Source organism: Hyperoodon ampullatus (genome assembly GCF_949752795.1).
Source record: "Hyperoodon ampullatus genome assembly, chromosome: 1".
NCBI lineage: Eukaryota > Metazoa > Chordata > Mammalia > Artiodactyla > Ziphiidae > Hyperoodon > Hyperoodon ampullatus.
The window spans coordinates 60,087,334-60,106,557 of NC_136914.1; the positions used below are offsets into that span (position 1 = coordinate 60,087,334).

General features: G+C 49.3%; 1 protein-coding gene across 2 annotated transcripts in view; it reads left to right on the forward strand.

Moving 5' to 3' along the window:
• Positions 1-10,866: 10,866 nt before the first annotated feature.
• Positions 10,867-19,224, forward strand: part of ADAMTS14 (ADAM metallopeptidase with thrombospondin type 1 motif 14) — a gene marked incomplete at both ends in the record, with an annotated part of 91,191 nt that continues 82,833 nt past the window's right edge. The window contains 2 exons of one of the 2 annotated variants that reach the window (XM_079712586.1): positions 10,867-11,152; positions 12,852-13,294. In XM_079712586.1, the coding sequence (XP_079568712.1) occupies positions 11,071-11,152; positions 12,852-13,294 (525 nt within the window). The remainder of the gene's footprint in view (positions 11,153-12,851; positions 13,295-19,224) is intronic. The other variant, XM_079712585.1, reaches the window with a different exon arrangement.

The following is a 19,224-nucleotide window of genomic DNA, read 5'->3' on the forward strand; positions in this document are numbered from 1 at the left end:
GGCTGTTGTGGGAACTGATGCAAATATGCAAAGTGCCTGGTCAGTAAGTGGCTGCTGTGATGATTGCTTTGTTATTTTCAATATCTCTTCAATAGAAGAGATACAATGCAAGAAACAGTTAACAAGGACTTACAAGAACTAAAGATGAATCAAGCATCAATTAAAAACACAATAAATGAAATGAAAAATACTCTAGATGGGATCAATAGCAGAATAACTGAGGCAGAAGACCGGATAAGTGAGGTGGAAGATAAAATAGTGGAAATAACTGCTGCAGAGCAAAATAAAGAAAAAAGAATGAAAAGAACAGAGGACAGTCTCAGAGACCTCTGGGACAACATTAAACGCACCAACATTCGAATTATAGGGGTTCCAGAAGAAGAAGAGAAAAAGAAAGGGACTGAGAAAATATTTGAAGAGATTATAGTTGAAAACTTCCCTAATATGGGAAAGGAAATAGTTAATCAAGTCCAGGAGGCACAGAGAGTCCCATACAGAATAAATCCAAGGAGAAATACACCAAGACACATATTAATCAAACTGTCAAAAATTAAACACAAAGAAATCATATTAAAAGCAGCAAGGCAAAAACAACAAATAACACACAAGGGGATCCCCATCAGGATAACAGCTGATCTCTCAGCAGAAACTCTACAAGCCAGAAGGGAGTGGCAGGACATAATTAAAGTGATGAAGGAGAAAAACCTGCAACCAAGATTACTCTACCCAGCAAGGATCTCATTCAGATTTGATGGAGAAATTAAAACGTTTACAGACAAGCAAAAGCTGAGAGAGTTCAGCACCACCAAACCAGCTTTACAACAAATGCTAAAGGAACTTCTCTAGGCAAGAAACACAACAGAAGGAAAAGACCTACAATAACGAACCCAAAACAATTAAGAAAATGGGAATAGGAACATACATATCAATAATTACCTTAAATGTAAATGGACTAAATGCTCCCACCAAAAGACACAGATTGGCTGAATGGATACAAAAACAAGACCCATATATATGCTGTCTACAAGAGACCCACTTCAGACCTAGAGACACATACAGACTGAAAGTAAGGGGATGGAAAAAGATATTCCATGCAAATGGAAACCAAAAGAAAGCTGGAGTAGCAATTCTCATATCAGACAAAATAGACTTTAAAATAAAGACTACTAGAAGAGACAAAGAAGGACACTACATAATGATCAAGGGATCGATCCAAGAAGAAGATGTAACAATTGTAAATATTTATGCACCCAACATAGGAGCACCTCAATACATAAGGCAAATACTAACGTCCATAAAAGGAGAAATCGACAGTAACACAATCATAGTAGGGGACTTTAACACCCCACTTTCACCAATGGACAGATCATCCAAAATGAAAATAAATAAGGAAACACAAGCTTTAAATGATACATTAAACAAGATGGACTTAATAGATATTTATAGGACATTCCATCCAAAAACAACAGAATACACATTTTTCTCAAGTGCTCATGGAACATTCTCCAGGATAGATCATATCTTGGGTCACAAATCAAGCCTTGGTAAATTTAAGAAAATTGAAATTGTATCAAGTATCTTTTCCGACCACAATGCTATGAGACTAGATATCAATTACAGGAAAAGATCTGTAAAAAATACAAACACATGGAGGCTAAACAATACACTACTTAATAACGAAGTGATCACTGAAGAAATCAAAGAGGAAATTAAAAAATACCTAGAAACAAATGACAATGGAGACACGACGACCCAAAACCTATGGGATGCAGCAAAAGCAGTTCTAAGAGGGAAGTTTATAGCAATACAATCCCACCTTAAGAAACAGGAAGCATCTCGACTAAACAACCTAACCTTGCACCTAAAGCAATTAGAGAAAGAAGAACAAAAACATCCCAAAGTTAGCAGAAGGAAAGAAATCATAAAAATCAGATCAGAAATAAATGAAAAAGAAATGAAGGAAACAATAGCAAAGATCAATAAAACTAAAAGCTGGTTCTTTGAGAAGATAAACAAAATTGATAAACCATTAGCCAGACTCATCAAGAAAAAAAGGGAGAAGACTCAAATCAATAGAATTACAAATGAAAAAGGAGAAGTAACAACTGACACTGCAGAAATACAAAAGATCATGAGAGATTACTACAAGCAACTCTATGCCAATAAAATGGACAACCTGGGGCCTCCCTGGTGGCGCAGTGGTTGAGAGTCCGCCTGCCGATGCAGGGGATACGGGTTCGTGCCCCGGTCTGGGAGGATCCCATATGCCGCGGAGCGGCTGGGCCCGTGAGCCATGGCTGCTGAGCCTGCGCATCTGGAGCCTGTGCTCCGCAACGGGAGAGGCCACAACAGTGAGAGGCCCGCGTACCACAAAAAAAAAAAAAAAAAAAAAAAAAAAATGGACAACCTGGAAGAAATGGACAAATTCTTAGAAATGCACAACCTGCCAAGACTGAATCAGGAAGAAATAGAACATATGAACAGACCAATCACAAGCACTGAAATTGAAACTGTGATAAAAAATCTTCCAACAAACAAAAGCCCAGGACCAGATGGCTTCACAGGCGAATTCTATCAAGCATTTAGAGAAGAGCTAACACCTATCCTTCTCAAACTCTTCCAAAATATAGCAGAGGGAGGAACACTCCCAAACTCATTCTACGAGGCCACCATCACCTTGATACCAAAACCAGACAAGGATGTCACAAAGAAAGAAAACTACAGGCCAATATCACTGATGAACATAGATGCAAAAATCCTCAACAAAATACTAGCAAACAGAATCCAACAGCACATTAAAAGGATCATACACCATGATCAAGTGGGGTTTATTCCAGGAATGCAAGGATTCTTCAATATACGCAAATCAATCAACGTGATACACCATATTAACAAATTGAAGGAGAAAAACCATATGATCATCTCAATAGATGCAGAGAAAGCTTTCGACAAAATTCAACACCCATTTATGATAAAAACCCTGCAGAAAATAGGCATAGAGGGAACTTTCCTCAACATAATAAAGGCCATATATGACAAACCCACAGCCAGCATCGTCCTCAATGGTGAAAAACTGAAACCATTTCCACTAAGATCAGGAACAAGACAAGGTTGCCCACTCTCACCACTCTTATTCAACATAGTTTTGGAAGTTTTAGCCACAGCAATCAGACAAGAAAAGGAAATAAAAGGAATCCAAATCGGAAAAGAAGAAGTAAAGCTGTCACTGTTTGCAGATGACATGATACTATACATAGAGAATCCTAAAGATGCTACCAGAAAACTACTAGAGCTAACCAATGAATTTGGTAAAGTTGCAGGATACAAAATTAATGCACAGAAATCTCTGGCATTCCTATATACTAATGATGAAAAATCTGAAAGTGAAATCAAGGAAACACTCCCATTTACCATTGCAACAAAAAGAATAAAATATCTAGGAATAAACCTACCTAAGGAGACAAAAGACCTGTATGCAGAAAATTATAAGACACTGATGAAAGAAATTAAAGATGATACAAATAGATGGAGAGATGTACCATGTTCTTGGATTGGAAGAATCAACATTGTGAAAATGACTCTACTACCCAAAGCAATCTACAGATTCAATGCAATCCCTATCAAACTACCACTGGCATTTTTCACAGAACTAGAGCAAAAAATTTCACAATTTGTATGGAAACAAAAAAGACCCCGAATAGCCAAAGCAATCTTGAGAACGAAAAATGGAGCTGGAGGAATCAGGCTCCCTGACTTCAGACTATACTACAAAGCTACAGTAATCAAGACAGTATGGTACTGGCACAAAAACAGAAAGATAGATCAATGGAACAGGATAGAAAGCCCAGAGATAAACCCACGGACATATGGTCACCTTATATTTGATAAAGGAGGCAGGAATGTACAGTGGAGAAAGGACAGTCTCTTCAATAAGTGGTGTTGGGAAAACTGGACAGGGACATGTAAAAGTATGAGATTCGATCACTCCCTAACACCATACACAAAAATAAGCTCAAAATGGATTAAAGACCTAAATGTAAGGCCAGACACTATCAAACTCTTAGAGGAAAACATAGGCAGAACACTCTATGACATAAATCACAGCAAGATCCTTTTTGACCCACCTCCTAGAGAAATGGAAATAAAGACAAAAATAAACACATGGGACCTAATGAAACTTAAAAGCTTTTGCACAGCAAAGGAAACCATAAACAAGACTAAAAGACAACCCTCAGAATGGGAGAAAATATTTGCAAATGAAGCAACTGACAAAGGATTAATCTCCAAAATTTATAAGCAGCTCATGCAGCTCAATAACAAAAAAATAAACAACCCAATCCAAAAATGGGCAGAAGACCTAAATAGACATTTCTCCACAGAAGATATACAGACTGCCAACAAACACATGAAAGGATGCTCAACATCTTTACTCATTAGAGAAATGCAAATCAAAACTACAATGAGATATCATCTCACACCAGTCAGAATGGCCATCATCAAAAAATCTAGAAACAATAAATGCTGGAGAGGGTGTGGAAAAAAGGGAACACTCTTGCACTGCTGGTGGGAATGTGAATTGGTACAGCCACTATGGAGAACGGTATGGAGGTTCCTTAAAAAACTACAAATAGAACTACCATATGACCCAGCAATCCCACTACTGGGCATATACCCTGAGAAAACCATAATTCAAAAAGAGACATGTACCAAAATGTTTATAGCAGCCCTATTTACAATAGCCCGGAGATGGAAACAACCTAAGTGTCCATCATCGGATGAATGGGTAAAGAAGATGTGGCACATATATACAATGGAATATTACTCAGCCATAAAAAGAAATGAAATTGAACTATTTGTAATGAGGTGGATGGACCTAGAGTCTGTCATACAGAGTGAAGTAAGTCAGAAAGAGAAAGACAAATACTGTATGCTGACACATATATATGGAATTTAAGAAAAAAAAATATCATGAAGAACATAGGGGTAAGACAGGAATAAAGACACAGACCTACTAGAGAATGGACTTGAGGATATGGGGAGGGGGAAGGGTAAGCTGTGACAAAGTGAAAGAGCGGCATGGACATATATACACTACAAAACGTAAGGTAGATAGCTAGTGGGAAGCAGCCGCATAGCACAGGGAGATCAGCTCAGTGCTTTGTGACCGCCTGGAGGGGTGGGAGGGAGACGCAAAAGGGAGGGGATATGGGAACATATGTATATGTATAACTGATTAAATTTGTTATAAAGCAAAAAATAAAAAATTAAAAAAAAAAAAAAAAAAAAAGAGTTGGGTGGGACACAAAGGCGACTCTTCTCCCCCATCTCTGCCTGACTGTGGAGCCTGTTGACCTTCTTGTTGATGATGGAATCAGAACTTGCAGGTATATGTCTCAGGTTTTCCCCTGGAACGATTATTCTGGGAAATGCTTAACTCCCCAAATTTTCTTTCTTCCTTTCTTTCTTCCTCACTCCCTCCCTCCCTTCCTTCCTTCTTTCTTTTTTTAAAATTTTTATTAGAGGGCTTCCCTGGTGGCGCGGTGGTTGAGAGTCCGCCTGCTGATGCAGGGGACGCGGGTTTGTGCCCCAGTCCGGGAGGATCCCACGTGCCGCGGAGCGGCTGGGCCCGTGAGCCATGGCCGCTGAGCCTGCGCGTCCGGAGCCTGTGCTCCGCAACGGGAGAGGCCACGACGGTGCGAGGCCCGCGTACCGCAAAAAAACAAAACAAGAACAACAACAAAAATTTTTATTAGAATATAGTTGATTTACAATGTTTTGTTAGTTTCTGCTGTACAGCAAAGTGAATAGTTATGCATATACATATATCCACTCTTTTCTGGTCATTACAGAGTATTCAGAAGAGTTCCCTGTGCTATACAGTAGGTCCTTATTAGTTATCTATCCTTATCTATCTATATATAGTAGTGTGTATATGTCAATCCCAGTCTCCCAATTTATCCCTCCTCTCCACCCTTTCCCCCTTGGTAACCATAAGTTTGTTTTCTACATCTGTGACTCTATGTCTGTTTTGTAAATAAGTTCATTTGTATCATTTTTTTAGATTCCACATAAGCAATATCATATGATATTTGTCTTTCTCTGTCTGACTTACTTCACTCAGTATGACAATGTCTAGGTCCATCCATTTTGCTGCAGATGACATTATTTCGTTCTTATTTATGGCTGAGTAGTATTCCATTGTATATTTGTACCACATCTTTATCCATTCATCTGTCAGTGGGCACTTAGGTTGCTTCCATGTCCTGGCTATTGTAAATAGTGCTGCAGTGAACATTGGGGTGCATGTATCTTTTTGAATTATGGTTTTCTTTGGATATATGCCCAGGATTGGGATTGCAGGATCATATGGTAGTTCTATTTTTAGTTTTTTAAGGAAGCTCCATACTGTTCTCCATAATGATTGTACCCAAATTTTCTTTTCTTTTTTTTAACAGCTTTATTGAGATGTAATTCACGTACCATAAAATTCATTCTTCCAAAGTGTACAATTCAGTGTTTTTAGTATAGTCACAGAATTATGCAGTCATCACTACTATCTGAATTTAGATCGAAGCCCCACAGCCATTAGCACTCACTCCCTATTCCTTTCCTCACCAAGCCATGGCAGCCAGTAACCTAATTAGCATCTCTATAGATTTACCTATGCTAGGCAGTTTTTATAAATGGTTAACTCCCCAAATTTTCCGTGAACTTTTCCTTCTCCAGCTTCCATTCATTTGATTATTAGTTTAACTAATATTTATTGAGGGCCCACTAGGTGCCAAACACAGGACAGGCACTGGGGATACAATTTGGAAAAAAAATCCAGACAAGGTTCCTGCTCCCTGTGGAACTTATGGTCCGGGGGGGAAGCAGATGTTAATCTGTGAATCACACAAAATCAGGTGAAAGTCAACAGTGAGAAGTACTGTGAAGGAGATGGACAGCGATGGTGTCCCTGGTTGGGAGGGCTGGACAGGCTTCAGGTAGTGACGACTAGAAGGCTGTCCAAAGGGTGAGCAGGGATTGACTGGGTGAAGAGGCAGGATAGAGCATTCAGGGCAGAGTGGACAGCCTGTGCAAAGGCCCTGAGGCAAGATGAGCATGGTGCATACAAGGAGCTAGCCTGGGGGGTTGTGAGTGGGGGGACACGGAGGCAGGAAGGACAGCAGGACCACTCTGTGCAGAGCCTCATAGGCTGTGTTAGGGACTCTGGTCTTTATCCCAAGAGTAACAGAGCCTTTGGAGGTTTTAGAGCAAAGGCAGATACATGATCTAAGGTGTGATTCAAAAATGTCCTCGGATGCAGTTGGAGAAGAGGTGTCAGGGGCCAGAGCTGGAGGGAGGATCTGTTAGGACAAACTTGCCATTGAAGGGATGCTGGTGACCTGGTGGGGCAGGGGATGCATTTGAGATGGAAGTAGCTGTATTTGGGGGTCCTTTGGAGTTGAGTACATAGGGCTTGGAGGTGAGTTGGTGACTAGGATGGCCTGGCTGTCTGGCTTCCTAACTGGGTGGATTGTGTGGCTGTCACTGAGCTAGGGGGGAATTCCCTTTCTCCTCGCCTGAGTACGTCAGAGCCCAGAGGGTCACTGGTCACACCAGGAGATACAAGAAAGGGACGCTCTGTGTGTGTTTCAGGGTAACATGTAAAGCACAGCAGCTGGCACTCAACAAATGACAGCCACCTGCTGGGCCCCCAAGCTGTGACAAACCTATGCCACTACTATGTCGTCTCCCCCATCCACATCCTGCCCAGGGACTTCCTGGCTTCTTGCTGCAGAGACCTGTCTCAGGCTGAGACTCTTACTTCCTTAGGGGCGTCTGTGACTCCCCCCGAGGTGGGGAGATTTTGCTGTCTCAACCTCAAACCCCCTCTTCCTCCTCTTGGAAGGTGGAGCAGGGGAGGGAAAGAGCTGGTGCTTGGGAGAGAGGCTGTGCTCCTGCAGGTGGGAGAGCAGGTACCTGGGTTCTGAAGCCAGGGGTTTAGTCTCACTCTAAACTAGCTGTGTGACCAGAGGCGAGCCCCCTCCCTCTCTAGACAGAACCTGTAAAGTGGGGTTGGGGCACTGGCTTGGAGACTGTCTCAGGGCACCTCCAGCTCCAGTCTCTGGGGTTTTGTCTGTGCTCAAAGGAGAATGCGCCAGTGGTCGGGGCTGCCTTCCTCCTCAGGGGGCGCTCACGGGTGACCCTCCTCCCGCATCTGGTGCGCACTTCTCCGTCCCTGTCTCTCCTGGTTGTCAGGCTTTCTCACGCACCTGTCATGTCTTCCAGGTGGTTGCCGACTGTGTGCAGTGCAAGCTGTTTGCATCTCCCCATCTCCTGCCAGGGCTTTGGACGGGAGGAGTGTTGGACAAGTGTTGGAGGACTGTGAGCAAGAGAAACATCCAAGCCATTTTCCCCTTGCAGAACCTCAGGTGAGAGACTGGGAACCCAGAACCTCCCGTCCTCGGAGGGTTCCAGCAGATGCCAGGAGATTTCTTTGCTTTGGCTCCGATCATCTCCAGAAACAGGGCCGGCCATGCAGCCATTTCCTCCACCTTCTGGCCCAGGCTCTGAGCTCTGCTCCCATGTCCCCTCTTCCTAACAAAGGCTTCCTCAGTAGAAAAGAGCTTGGACATACAATATTTGCCAACAAAAGCAACCATTGTAGCCTCAGGGAAGGGGGTTGGGGTAGAGAGCCAGGGAAAGGTTTTGCTCTCTGCTTGCCGAGACTGGCTCCAGGGAAGGCCTCAGCCCACAGTTCATGAGTCAGGCTGCTGGGGTCCCAGCTGCAGTCTCTCCCTCTTGACTTACCAAGTCTAAGGCAGGAAGTATGGGGTGGAGTCTAGGGAGAGCACTGCAAGTTCCTCTGGGATGGCCCTGCAGAGGGAGAAAATTAGCAATCACATGCCATGACTTTTCCCTTCTGTCGCCACAGGGCCCCCACTCTGCAGCTGGGAAAACTGAGCCCCTGAGAAGGGAGGCAGGCCATTTAATCCTGAGCTCATCTGGTGGGTTTGCGGAGGGCCAGAAAGGAGAGACAGTTCACTGCCTCTCCTGCAAGTTCCCACTGACACGTGGACCCCTCACCCTCTTGCTTCATCAGCCTCACACACAAAACCACAGTCTGGCCCTTGACTTCACGGATCTTAAAGAACCAGAAAGAGGAGAAAGAGAACTCTGTTCTTCCCAAACTTAATATAGATCTGTTTGGTGGTGCCATTTCAAATAATTGGATGCTCTGATGTTGCTTGGAATAGAACACACTCTGCATTTCCACAGGACTTTAAAGTTTACGTCTGTGACTCCTGTGATCCTCACCATTTCCCCTTTGATGGGTGAGGTACTGCAGCCCAAAGAGGGAAATGACTTGCCCTTGGTCACTTGGTCTGTACTGGCAGTCTAGCCTACAACAGTCTCCTGACCCCTACCCTTGTCTCTCTCCCCTGCTCAGCACTAGATTCTGGGTCCTGATGGCAGCTCTGCTGCAGATGAGCTGTGTGACCTGGGACACATCATCTCAGCTCTCTGAACCTCCTTCATAAATGTACTGGCCCTCCAAAACCCTGATGTCATTTCATTCATTCCACAAGTGCTGCTTTTCAGGAGGCCCTGAGTCAGGTCCTGGAGCCATGAGGATGAAGATTCCAGCTGTCTGCTCACAAAGTGGGACCATATTCAGAGCCCAGGGAGGGTGTGGACTGGGAAACTTCACATAGAGAGAAGAGGGCAGGAACCCAAGTTCTTTTTCAGGGGACCCAGGGATTCCCAAGAGAAGTCTGGTCAGAGAATTTGCATCCACAAGTTGGCCACCCTTTAAGAAAGCCCTACAACAAAATGTCTGAACTCAAAAGAAAGATTAGGGGTCTTTATACACTTTACAGAAAGGTTCTTTACTCTGCAGTTCTTAAAAACAAAACAAGCCAAAAAACCCAAAACTCCTTTCTCCAGTTCCCACCTCTGGATTTACAGTGCATTCGAAAATTGTTAGGAACACATTCATAGAGTAAAGCAGGAAAGGAAAGCAGCAGTTGGGCTGTTTGCCTGACTACTGAACGGGTCTCAGCAGCATTGCAAAACCAGCAGCCACTCTTATCTCTTAGACTCAGTTTTTCCCACCTTAGGCTGTGTGGTGGGTACATTGGTGCTAGGTGTGGAAGCAGAGAATGGTTATCATTTATTGAACCTTACTGTGTGCTATAATTAACACCCATTTCACAGACGAGGAAACTGAGGCTCAGAGCTAGGATTTCAATCAGGTCTGCCTGACTGTAAAGCCAGGACTCTCGGCTCACCTTGCTCAGCCCTGCTCTTGACTAAGACACAGATCAGTCACTGCACTTGGGGGCCCAGGGAGCTGTAGTCTGCAAAATGGGTAGATTCAAGGGGCAGAAGATTACTGGGGGCATCAAGACCATTAGGAGAGAAAGGAGACACTCTCTTGGGGCGGGGTGGTGGTGGGGGTGGGGGTGGTGCTCACCATCTCCCCCTCCAAAGGCAGTGGGACATCCCATTGGCCCAGGAGCTCTGGAAACTGGGCCCTGCAGTCAAGTAAAGGGGGGTGGGGCGGAGGAGCCTAGGAAAGTAAGGGCCATCACTCCCGGGGAGCCCATGAGCCTGAGGGGACACTCGCCCAGGGCGCCCGAAGCCCCAGCTCGGGCTCCGCGTGGCACTTCCGATCCGCGCCCTGCGCCCCGCCCACGGCCGTCTGCGCCCCCAGCTCCGACCCGCGCCCGGCCCCGCCCCGCCAGTGTGCCCACCCCCGGCCCGCCCCGCGGTCCACTTGCCCGGCTCCCGCAGCGTCCCGGAGCGTCAAGGTGCTGGCGGACTGGCCCGCCAGCAGTTGGCAGTGGGGGGGCGCTGGCGCGTCGGCCGCTCCGCTCTCCCGCCGGCAACCTCGGGATCCCGGAGCCAGCGGTCCAGACGGCGGCGCCGCGCGGGGGGCCGGGATCGGGTGGCTGTAGGCTGCGAGGCGGGAGGCGGCGGAGGAAGCGGAGGCCGGCCGGAGCCCCGTGCGCTCCCCAGTCTCGCTCGCAGCCCGGAGCTCGGGGCTCGGCGCCCTCCCGGCCCGCGTGCCCGCGCGGCCACATGGCTCCTCTCCGCGCGCGGCTGTCCTGCCTGCTGCTCTTGCACTGTGCGCTCTGCGCCAACGCGGGCAGCAGGACCCCAGGTGCGTGCGGGTAGGGCGCGCAGGGGCGCGCGGGGTCCGGGATGCACGCGGGTCAGGGTGGCCCGAGGGTGCCCGAGGAGCCCGGCAGTTTTCGAGCGGGTGGGAGGCTGTGCACACGCTGGGTCTGAGCTCTCTTTTCTTACCCCAGTGCCACCGACGCTGTCCGGGGATTTCTCTCCCTTTCTGGCACAAGACTAGGGAGAGACCTCAGGAGAGCACTTGAGGATAGGAGCCTTTTCTTAGGGGCTGTGTATCTGTCTCTTGGTCTCTGTGTTTCTCTCTCACTCTCTGTCTCTCTCTCCTGTGTGTCTTTCTCTCAGTGTCTTCTCTGTCTCCAGCTTGTATGCATGTGTGCACATATGTGTGTACGTATGTGCAAGTGTCTGTCACACACACAGAATCAGGCTGGCAGGTGGTTGCCCCACACCCCATTGAACACCGGGCACTCACACTCTTGCACAGAAACACACATACATCCCTCTCCCCCAGCATTCTCACACCCTGTGCTGTGCAGACAGCCTCTCACACGCAGATCAGACACACTCCACCCTCACTTTGCAGTGTGCGGTGCCCTCCCGGTGGCTCTGAACATGGGGAGGGGGCTCTGGTCATTTCCAGGCAGGTTGCCTGCTTGTCTTTGAGCTCTGTTCACGTACCAAACAGGATCCCCCTAGCTGAAGTCTTGGGGGTGTTCTGCTGCAAAGGGTAAAACCAGAGGAAAGTTCATCATCTCCCTCCCCGCCTTCCAATAACTGCCTTGGGCAGGAGGGATTTTCAGGGCACATCATTTTCTAGGTTTTATCAGTGCCGTGAAGGGGGCTGGGGACACGAGATAGAGCTGTGTGGAAATGAAAATTCCTCCCTAACTCCTATCCATGAATCACTAGGCCTAGAAGCCAGGGAGCTGTCATTCCTGCCCTGCCTGGCTGGGCTTAGCGAGAGCTGTGTGAGGACGGGCTGCTGGCATGCAGCCTGGAGCATGGGGCCATGACCTCACACTTAATTCAGTCCGAGTGGGCAGGTCACCCCTGCGTCTACTTTTATTTTTGAAGATCTATATTTACCCAGCTTGGGGCTGGGCCATGTAGAAATCTCGGCAGCCACTGTGCTGCTTAAAAAAGTTTTCTTTCTAAACTTGGAAAAATGTGGAACCTGTATTCCCTCCCTTCCCTCTCCAGCTCCTCTTTTCTCCTTGACACGTGCCCAGGAGGCCCTGAGTTTCTAGGTGTGTTTGTTTTGCCAGCTGTGTTCCAGGAGCTTGGCGACGAGGGCCCTACCCTGGGGTGGGCTGGTGACTTCAGGGCACTGGGGAGTTTGGGCACATCCAGCCATCCCTCTTTGCCCTGGGGGCTTTCGGGGAATTTCCTCTGTAGTGCCCAAGGTTGGAAGGTTTGTTGCTAGAGTGATAGGACTCTGTCTGGCATCATTTGTTTCCCTCTGCCAGCTGTAACAAGGGCCTGGGGGCTATGGGGAGCAACGTGTGTCTAGCAGTTTACAAACCTGAACACCGATCATCCAAGTGCAGAGATCCAAGGGCTCTGGAAGCACTGGATGAGAACTAGATGAACTTGGGCTAAGGGGTTCCTCCAAGGTGACGGTCAAGGTTGCAGAGCCCTTCCTGCCCCCATGGGATTTCCAGCTTCCCCTGCTTAGCTCTGCCCAGACGGCACTGAAGTAACTCTTTCTTTATTTCCAACAGAGTTGCGCTTCTCAAGAAAGCTCAGTGACTATGGTGTGACAGTGCCCTGCAGCACAGATTCTCAGGGACGCTTCCTCTCCCACGTGGTATCTGGGCCACCAGCAGCCTCCTCAGGGAGTACAGAGGTGGACAGACCACCCACACCACTGTCACACTCCGGTCACCTGCGGGTGGCTCGAAGCCCACTGCGCCCCAAAGGAGTGACCTTGCAGCCTGGCAGGGGGGGGCGCTCCTCCCTCTACTTCAACGTCACTGTTTCTGGGGAGGAACTGCACTTACACCTGCGGCCCAACCGGCGGCTGGTGGTGCCCGGAGCCTCAGTGGAGTGGCAGGAGGATTTTCGGGAGCTGTTCCGTCAGCCCTTGCAGAGGGAGTGTGTCTACACCGGGGGTGTCACGGGCATGCCAGGGGCAGCTGTCGCCATCAGCAACTGCGACGGATTGGTAAGGGACAAGGCTTTCATCAAGCAGCACACCCCCATCCTCCCCCTTTCCTGCCCGTCCCCCTCACCGAGCCAGACCGACATGGTTTTCTCCTTGGCTCCCATGTGTTTGGGATTCCTGTGGGCACAGCCTGCAGTCTGGGCCAAGTCAGGGGCTGCGCCGCTTTCCAGAGAGAGCCCCGTGTGCCCCTTTGGCCACCATACTGTGCCAACTGTAAAGTGGCCGAGATAGGATGGTACCTTATCCTGTTCATCCCCTCACCATCTACTGACACACCGGGACCACAGCTCACCTGTCAGGGGTCTGAGTGCAGACACATGCGGGCATGAGGAGGGCAGGCTCTGCTGGGGTTGAGCCCTGGCTGTGCCGCTCACTGGCCGTGTCACTTTGGATAAGTTACTTGCCCTCCTGTGGTCCTTTCCCTTACCCATGAAGTGGGATTTATTCATTCTGCACATATTTACTGTGCGCGCTCCACGTGCCAGTCGGGCGCTGGGAATGCGGCAGTGCCTGAGACAGACACGGTCCCCTGCCCTCCTGGAGCTGATGTGCTGGTGATGAAAATATGACCTACCTCACCAGGCAGCACGACCAGTGGTTGGCACCTGCTTGGCACATGGTCAAGGCTGTCGGTTATTATTTTTACTGCTGTGTCCTTCCTGGCAGGGGGGGCGGGCAGCCTGATCCCAAAGTCAGCCTGCTCTTCTGTGGCTCTCTGATCTGAGTTCCCTTTCTCAGGACCTGCTCCCTCCTCCCAGGCACAGGGAACCCCCTGCTAGTTGGTTCCATGTTGCAAACCAGAAAGCCACAGGTGGCTTCTCTCCTTTTTTTTTTTTTTTTTTTTTTTGTGGTATGCGGGCCTCTCACTGTTGTGGCCTCTCCCGTTGCGGAGCACAGGCTCCGGATGCGCAGGCTCAGCAGCCATGGCTCACGGGCCCAGCCGCTCCGCGGCATATGGGATCCTCCCAGACCGGGGCACGAACCCGTATCCCCTGCATCGGCAGGCGGACTCTCAACCACTGCGCCACCAGGGAGGCCCTCTCCTTTTTTTTTTTTTTTTTTTTTTTTGCGGTACGCGGGCCTCTCACTGTTGTGGCCTCTCCTGTTGCGGAGCACAGGCTCCGGATGCGCAGGCTCAGCAGCCATGGCTCATGGGCCCAGCCGCTCCGCGGCATGTGGGATCCTCCCGGACTGGGGCACGAGCCCGCATCTTCTGCATCGGCAGGCGGACTCTCAACCACTGCGCCACCAGGGAAGCCCGGCTTCTCTCATTCTTGTGCTCAACTCAGGCTGGATCCCATTCCCCTTGCTGCCCTGTCTGCTGTGTATCAGGCCCTCGTGAGCCTGCGTGGCAGCTCCAGGGCCTTGATGGGCACTGTTTTCATGGCCTCTGCTTTGCCAGGCACAAGCTGATATGTCCAGGAAAGGACCTGCTTGCCCGTCTGCCTTTGAGCTTTCAGAGAGGGATGAGTCAGATGGGGGGATGGTAAGGGGAGGGGTCTTTCCTTACTGGCAGGGCTGGGAACACTTCTTACCATCTTCCCATCCTTACGAGGTATCTTCCTGCTGAATGTCATGGCTGCCTTTGTCTAGACCAGGGTTTCTCAATCTTTTTTTCGTTATCGTCCCCCTGAGGAGCCTTTTAGACATTTTTTCCCTAATTGCTCCCCAATGAAACCTTAATACCACAGCTATACTGAATATCTGTTTTTAAACTCTATGTATATCTGTGCTTTATATATGAAAAGAGTAAATTTTTTGCCTCCCAAAGAACAAATTTTTGCCCCATTGGAGGCATGGTCTAGGCAGTGGTTGGTTTTCAGAGTTGAGTGTGCACCACAATCACCTGGAATGCGAGCGTTCTGTGGAGCGGACTTTGAGGAACACAGATTGTACGGATAGCTGGAGAAGGCTGAGACCTTGTCCTGGTGCCAGGGTGAGCCTTGGCCGCCATCCCGCCCTGGCTCAGCAGTCCTGGGACTCTCCTCAGCCTGTGGCTAGTGCTATGCTGTGGCCACAAGTTTCGGTTGAAAATCCAAAGTGACGTGAGGAATCACCTAGAGATCCAGTGTCTGTGCAGATGGAGAGATAGAAAGCACCAGTGCACATCAGTGGCTTGGGCTGAATGACATGGTGACCTGAAGTCATCAGCCAAATGGGCTGTAAGCTGTTCAGTGACAGAGCTGTTCTCCCGTTTCCTCGACTACCTCCATAAATGTCCACGGGGGCCTAAACAAAGGCATGAGTGGATGATCATCGCCATTAATATGTAACTGCCCACACACTTTGTACCCTGGAAATCTTCTTATCATTGAACCAGCTCAGCAGACGTTGACAGGTGGTCACTGGATGCTCAGCTGATGTTGCTGACTTTTGGTGGCCTCTGAGTAAACGTTCTCATTGGCTATGTGACCTGGGCAAGTCACTTCCCCTCTCTGGGCTTTACTCTTCTCATTTGTCCAAAGAGGGGCTGCACTCACTCCTCCCTGGCAGACAGAAATCGATTCTATGTGACATTTGCAGAAGCTGGGTCAGGTCTCCGAGGCTCCATGGATGAGCTTCTGGAAGCCTGTTCTGCGGTGGAACTGAGGCTCCGGGAGTGGCTTGCCTGGTCCCTGCGTTTGGTGAGAGGCAGAACTGGACCTCCTGGGCTGGGCCCCTGCTTGTGCCCTGGGCTCCAGAGTCCAGTCCCTAAGGCCAGTTCTCAGGGGTCTCCCTGACCTGGTCCCTGACAAGGACCACAGCCCAGCACAGAGGCTCCCTGTCCAGGGCAGGGATTTCTTCACCTCCAGCCCACTCCATGAGAGCAAGGGCTGTTCACTGTCACCCAGCTGAGCCACCTTTGGATTCAAAGGCCACAGTGCAGCCCTTCTGATGATAAGATTTAACTCTGCATCTTTATGTGGACTCTGGGTTTTAACCCCATCTTCTTCCACGTCTCAAATGCTGAAGTCATTCAGTCCAAAAAAATACGTACTGAGCACTGGCCATGGGCGAGGTCTACAGGGAGCTGTAAGAAAGTGAATAATAACAGCAACAGTCACGAGCCATAGCCATAGCCCAGGCACAGCACACATACTATCATGTGCATTCATTAACTTCATCCATCGTGTAAGTGGGGAAACTGAGTCATGGGGAGGAGGTGTGAAGATAATATCAATACATATAGCTTCTATTGGCACAGGACTTTTTAGTTTATAAAGCCTTTCAGTTGTATGAGGTGCGTACACAGATATTGTTGTAACCCTGCTTTGCAGAGAGTCAGGTCTCTGTCCTCAAGGAACTTGGGTGCTAAGCAGGGGGTACCCCACAGATAGTTTCAACAGTAACTTTTTGGTTTTCCGTAGCACAGCAGGGATGGCTACTCGGTAAATGGGAGTGATGATTATCTTTGTCTTAGAGAAGATAATATTTGAACTGGGTCTTGAAGGATGAATAGAAGTTTGTTGGGGCCAGAGGGTGGGTAGGGCGTTCTGGGCAGAGGAAAGAACTTGCCAGTGAGGGAGCACCATGCTGGACGGGGCCGGGGAGGTGATCCTAGAAGACACTGGGCAGGTGGGCCTTGGTCTGACCTTGAAGGAAGGGCAGGATAGGAGAGGCGGCCCAGGGCAGGGAAGCAGCAGCCTGTTATCTGAGAAGAGTCTGGGCTGGGAGTTGGGAGCCATGACTGTGTGACCCTGGGCAAGCTGCCCTCCTTCTCTGAGCCTCCCTTGCCTCCTGGGTGTATCATGGAGCCTGTAATGGGTGAGCTTAGAGCACCTTCTAGCTCTGGCATTGGTACTTTGTGACACAGGGCAGGCCTTGCTGGAGGAGCTTGAAGCCAGGCCACTGTAAACCTGTAGTTGACTGCCCCTTCCTGGCGGGTCCTGGGTCTGCTCCTGCCAGGCCTGGGCGGGGCTGCAGGTGCAGAGAGGAAAGACACCAATCCTGAGCTTGGCCCTCATGGCTTAGCAGTTGGAAGACAGTCTGAACAAACCCTCCTCTGTGTGGACAGACTGCAGCCGTTTGGACTTTAGCTGCTCTGGTGAGAAGTGCTGTGTCTAAACTGATGGCTCGATCCTCCTTTCCAGCTGGAACCTGCAGTGGGAGCAGTGACCATTATCTCTTCCTCTTCTCCTGCCATCCCACAGAGTCAGTCACCATGGGCACCGGGACAGACCCTGGGCGGGTTCTGTGCACGGCTGTTAATTCATGCCTGACACTGAGGAATGGGCACTTTATCTCACTTCCCACCTGCTCTGCTGGAAGGCCTGGTGTGTCATAGTTGGGGAGGGGGTCGGGGGGGCGACCAGGAATGAGGAAGCCAGGACCCCTGCCCTAGATGAGTCTGGAGGATAATGGGAAACCAGACATAAAAGCAGACAGATTACAATCCTGTGTGAGGCAGCAGCGGGACGAGCCGTTTGTTTTGGTTAGGGGATCAGGGAGGGCTCCTGGAGGAGGTGGCATTGGCTCCAAATTGTTCAGACATTATAAACATGAAAGAAAGTGCCAGGCCCGTGGCCAGCAGAGAGAACTGCTGACCCAGAGCTGGCTTGTGGGTGTTTCGGGGAAGGAAATAGGCAATGTGGGGAGGCCCAGTCCTACCTGCAGAGTGTTTCCTCTGGGGTTGGGGGGAGCTGTCAGACACTGGGGTCCCAGATTGGGAATGCGCCCAGGCAGCAGTGGCAGCCTGCTGGTCTACTCTGCAGAGCCTCCCTCGGGGATCCCGGCCAATCAACGTGGCAGTCCCCCCAATGCTCCTGTGACCCGAAACCTCAGGGCCTGTGGGCAGGGAGGGCCTGGGTCATCTCAGGTCCCCTGCCTGGGGCCAGATGCAGAACAGACTCTCTGCTAGCAGTTGTGGTTCTGAAGTCCTGAGAGGCACATGGAGGCCTGGGTGGGGGGCCACTACTTTGTGGGTCCTGGAGGGGTTGTGGGGTGCAGGAATGAGATCAGCAGAGTGGGACCCCTGCATACCATCAGGAGCCCAGGCTGCCAGCCTCCTGAAGGCCACTTGCCCCGCTTCTACCTCTGTCTCCCGGGCTCCTGGGCCTCGCTGCCCCTGCACTGGGGTCACAGGGGCTGGGAGGCGTCACATCCCCCCCTCTTTGCCCTCAGTGCCTCTGTGAGTCAGGGGCCTGGCGTGGAAGCAGCCGCACGTGTAAGATTTGTCACCATCTGGTTCTGTTTTCCACCCTCTGCAGAACGTGCATTTTTAACGGGTTACAGAGTAGACCCCTGGCAGGCAGTATGGGGAGAGGGCAGGGGAGGCTGTGTCCCAGCTCTGCTTCCTATCCTCTGCCCAATGGTGTGCAAGGCCCAGCAACTCTCTGAGCCTCAGTCCTTTTGTCTTTAAAATGGAATTAAGATGCCAGGTGGAGGGCGTGTGTGTTGAGACTGACAGTTCGAATGGCCCGGGGTTTCTCTGTGGGGTGATGAAACGTCCTAAAGTTGATTGCGGTGGTGTTTGCACAGCTCTATGCAGAGACAAAAAGCCATTACATTCTGCATTTTATTTTTTTTTAATTTAAAAAAGAAATGTTTTTTACTGGAGTAGAGTTGACTTACAGTGTGTTTCAGGTGTACAGCAAAGTGAATCAGTTATACATATACACACACAAACATTCTGCACTTTTAATGGGTGAAATGTACGGTACATGAATTATGTTTCAGTAAAGCTGTTACCGGTAGGGCCTGGCCCATAGAAAGCCCCGTGACAGGCATTTTTAGTCATAATTAGGAAACAGTCTAGGGTGGCAGAAATTGTGGAGTCTCTCTACTCTAGTACAGACTAGCTGTGTGACCTTGAGTAAGTTTCTAAATCTCTCTGTGCTTGGGATTCCTCATCTGTAAGGAGGAGAGAACAATCATCTATAGGGCTGTTCAGAGGATTAAATAAGAAAATGTAAAAAAGTGAAGGGTCTGGTATATGTTGGGGCCTTTAAACA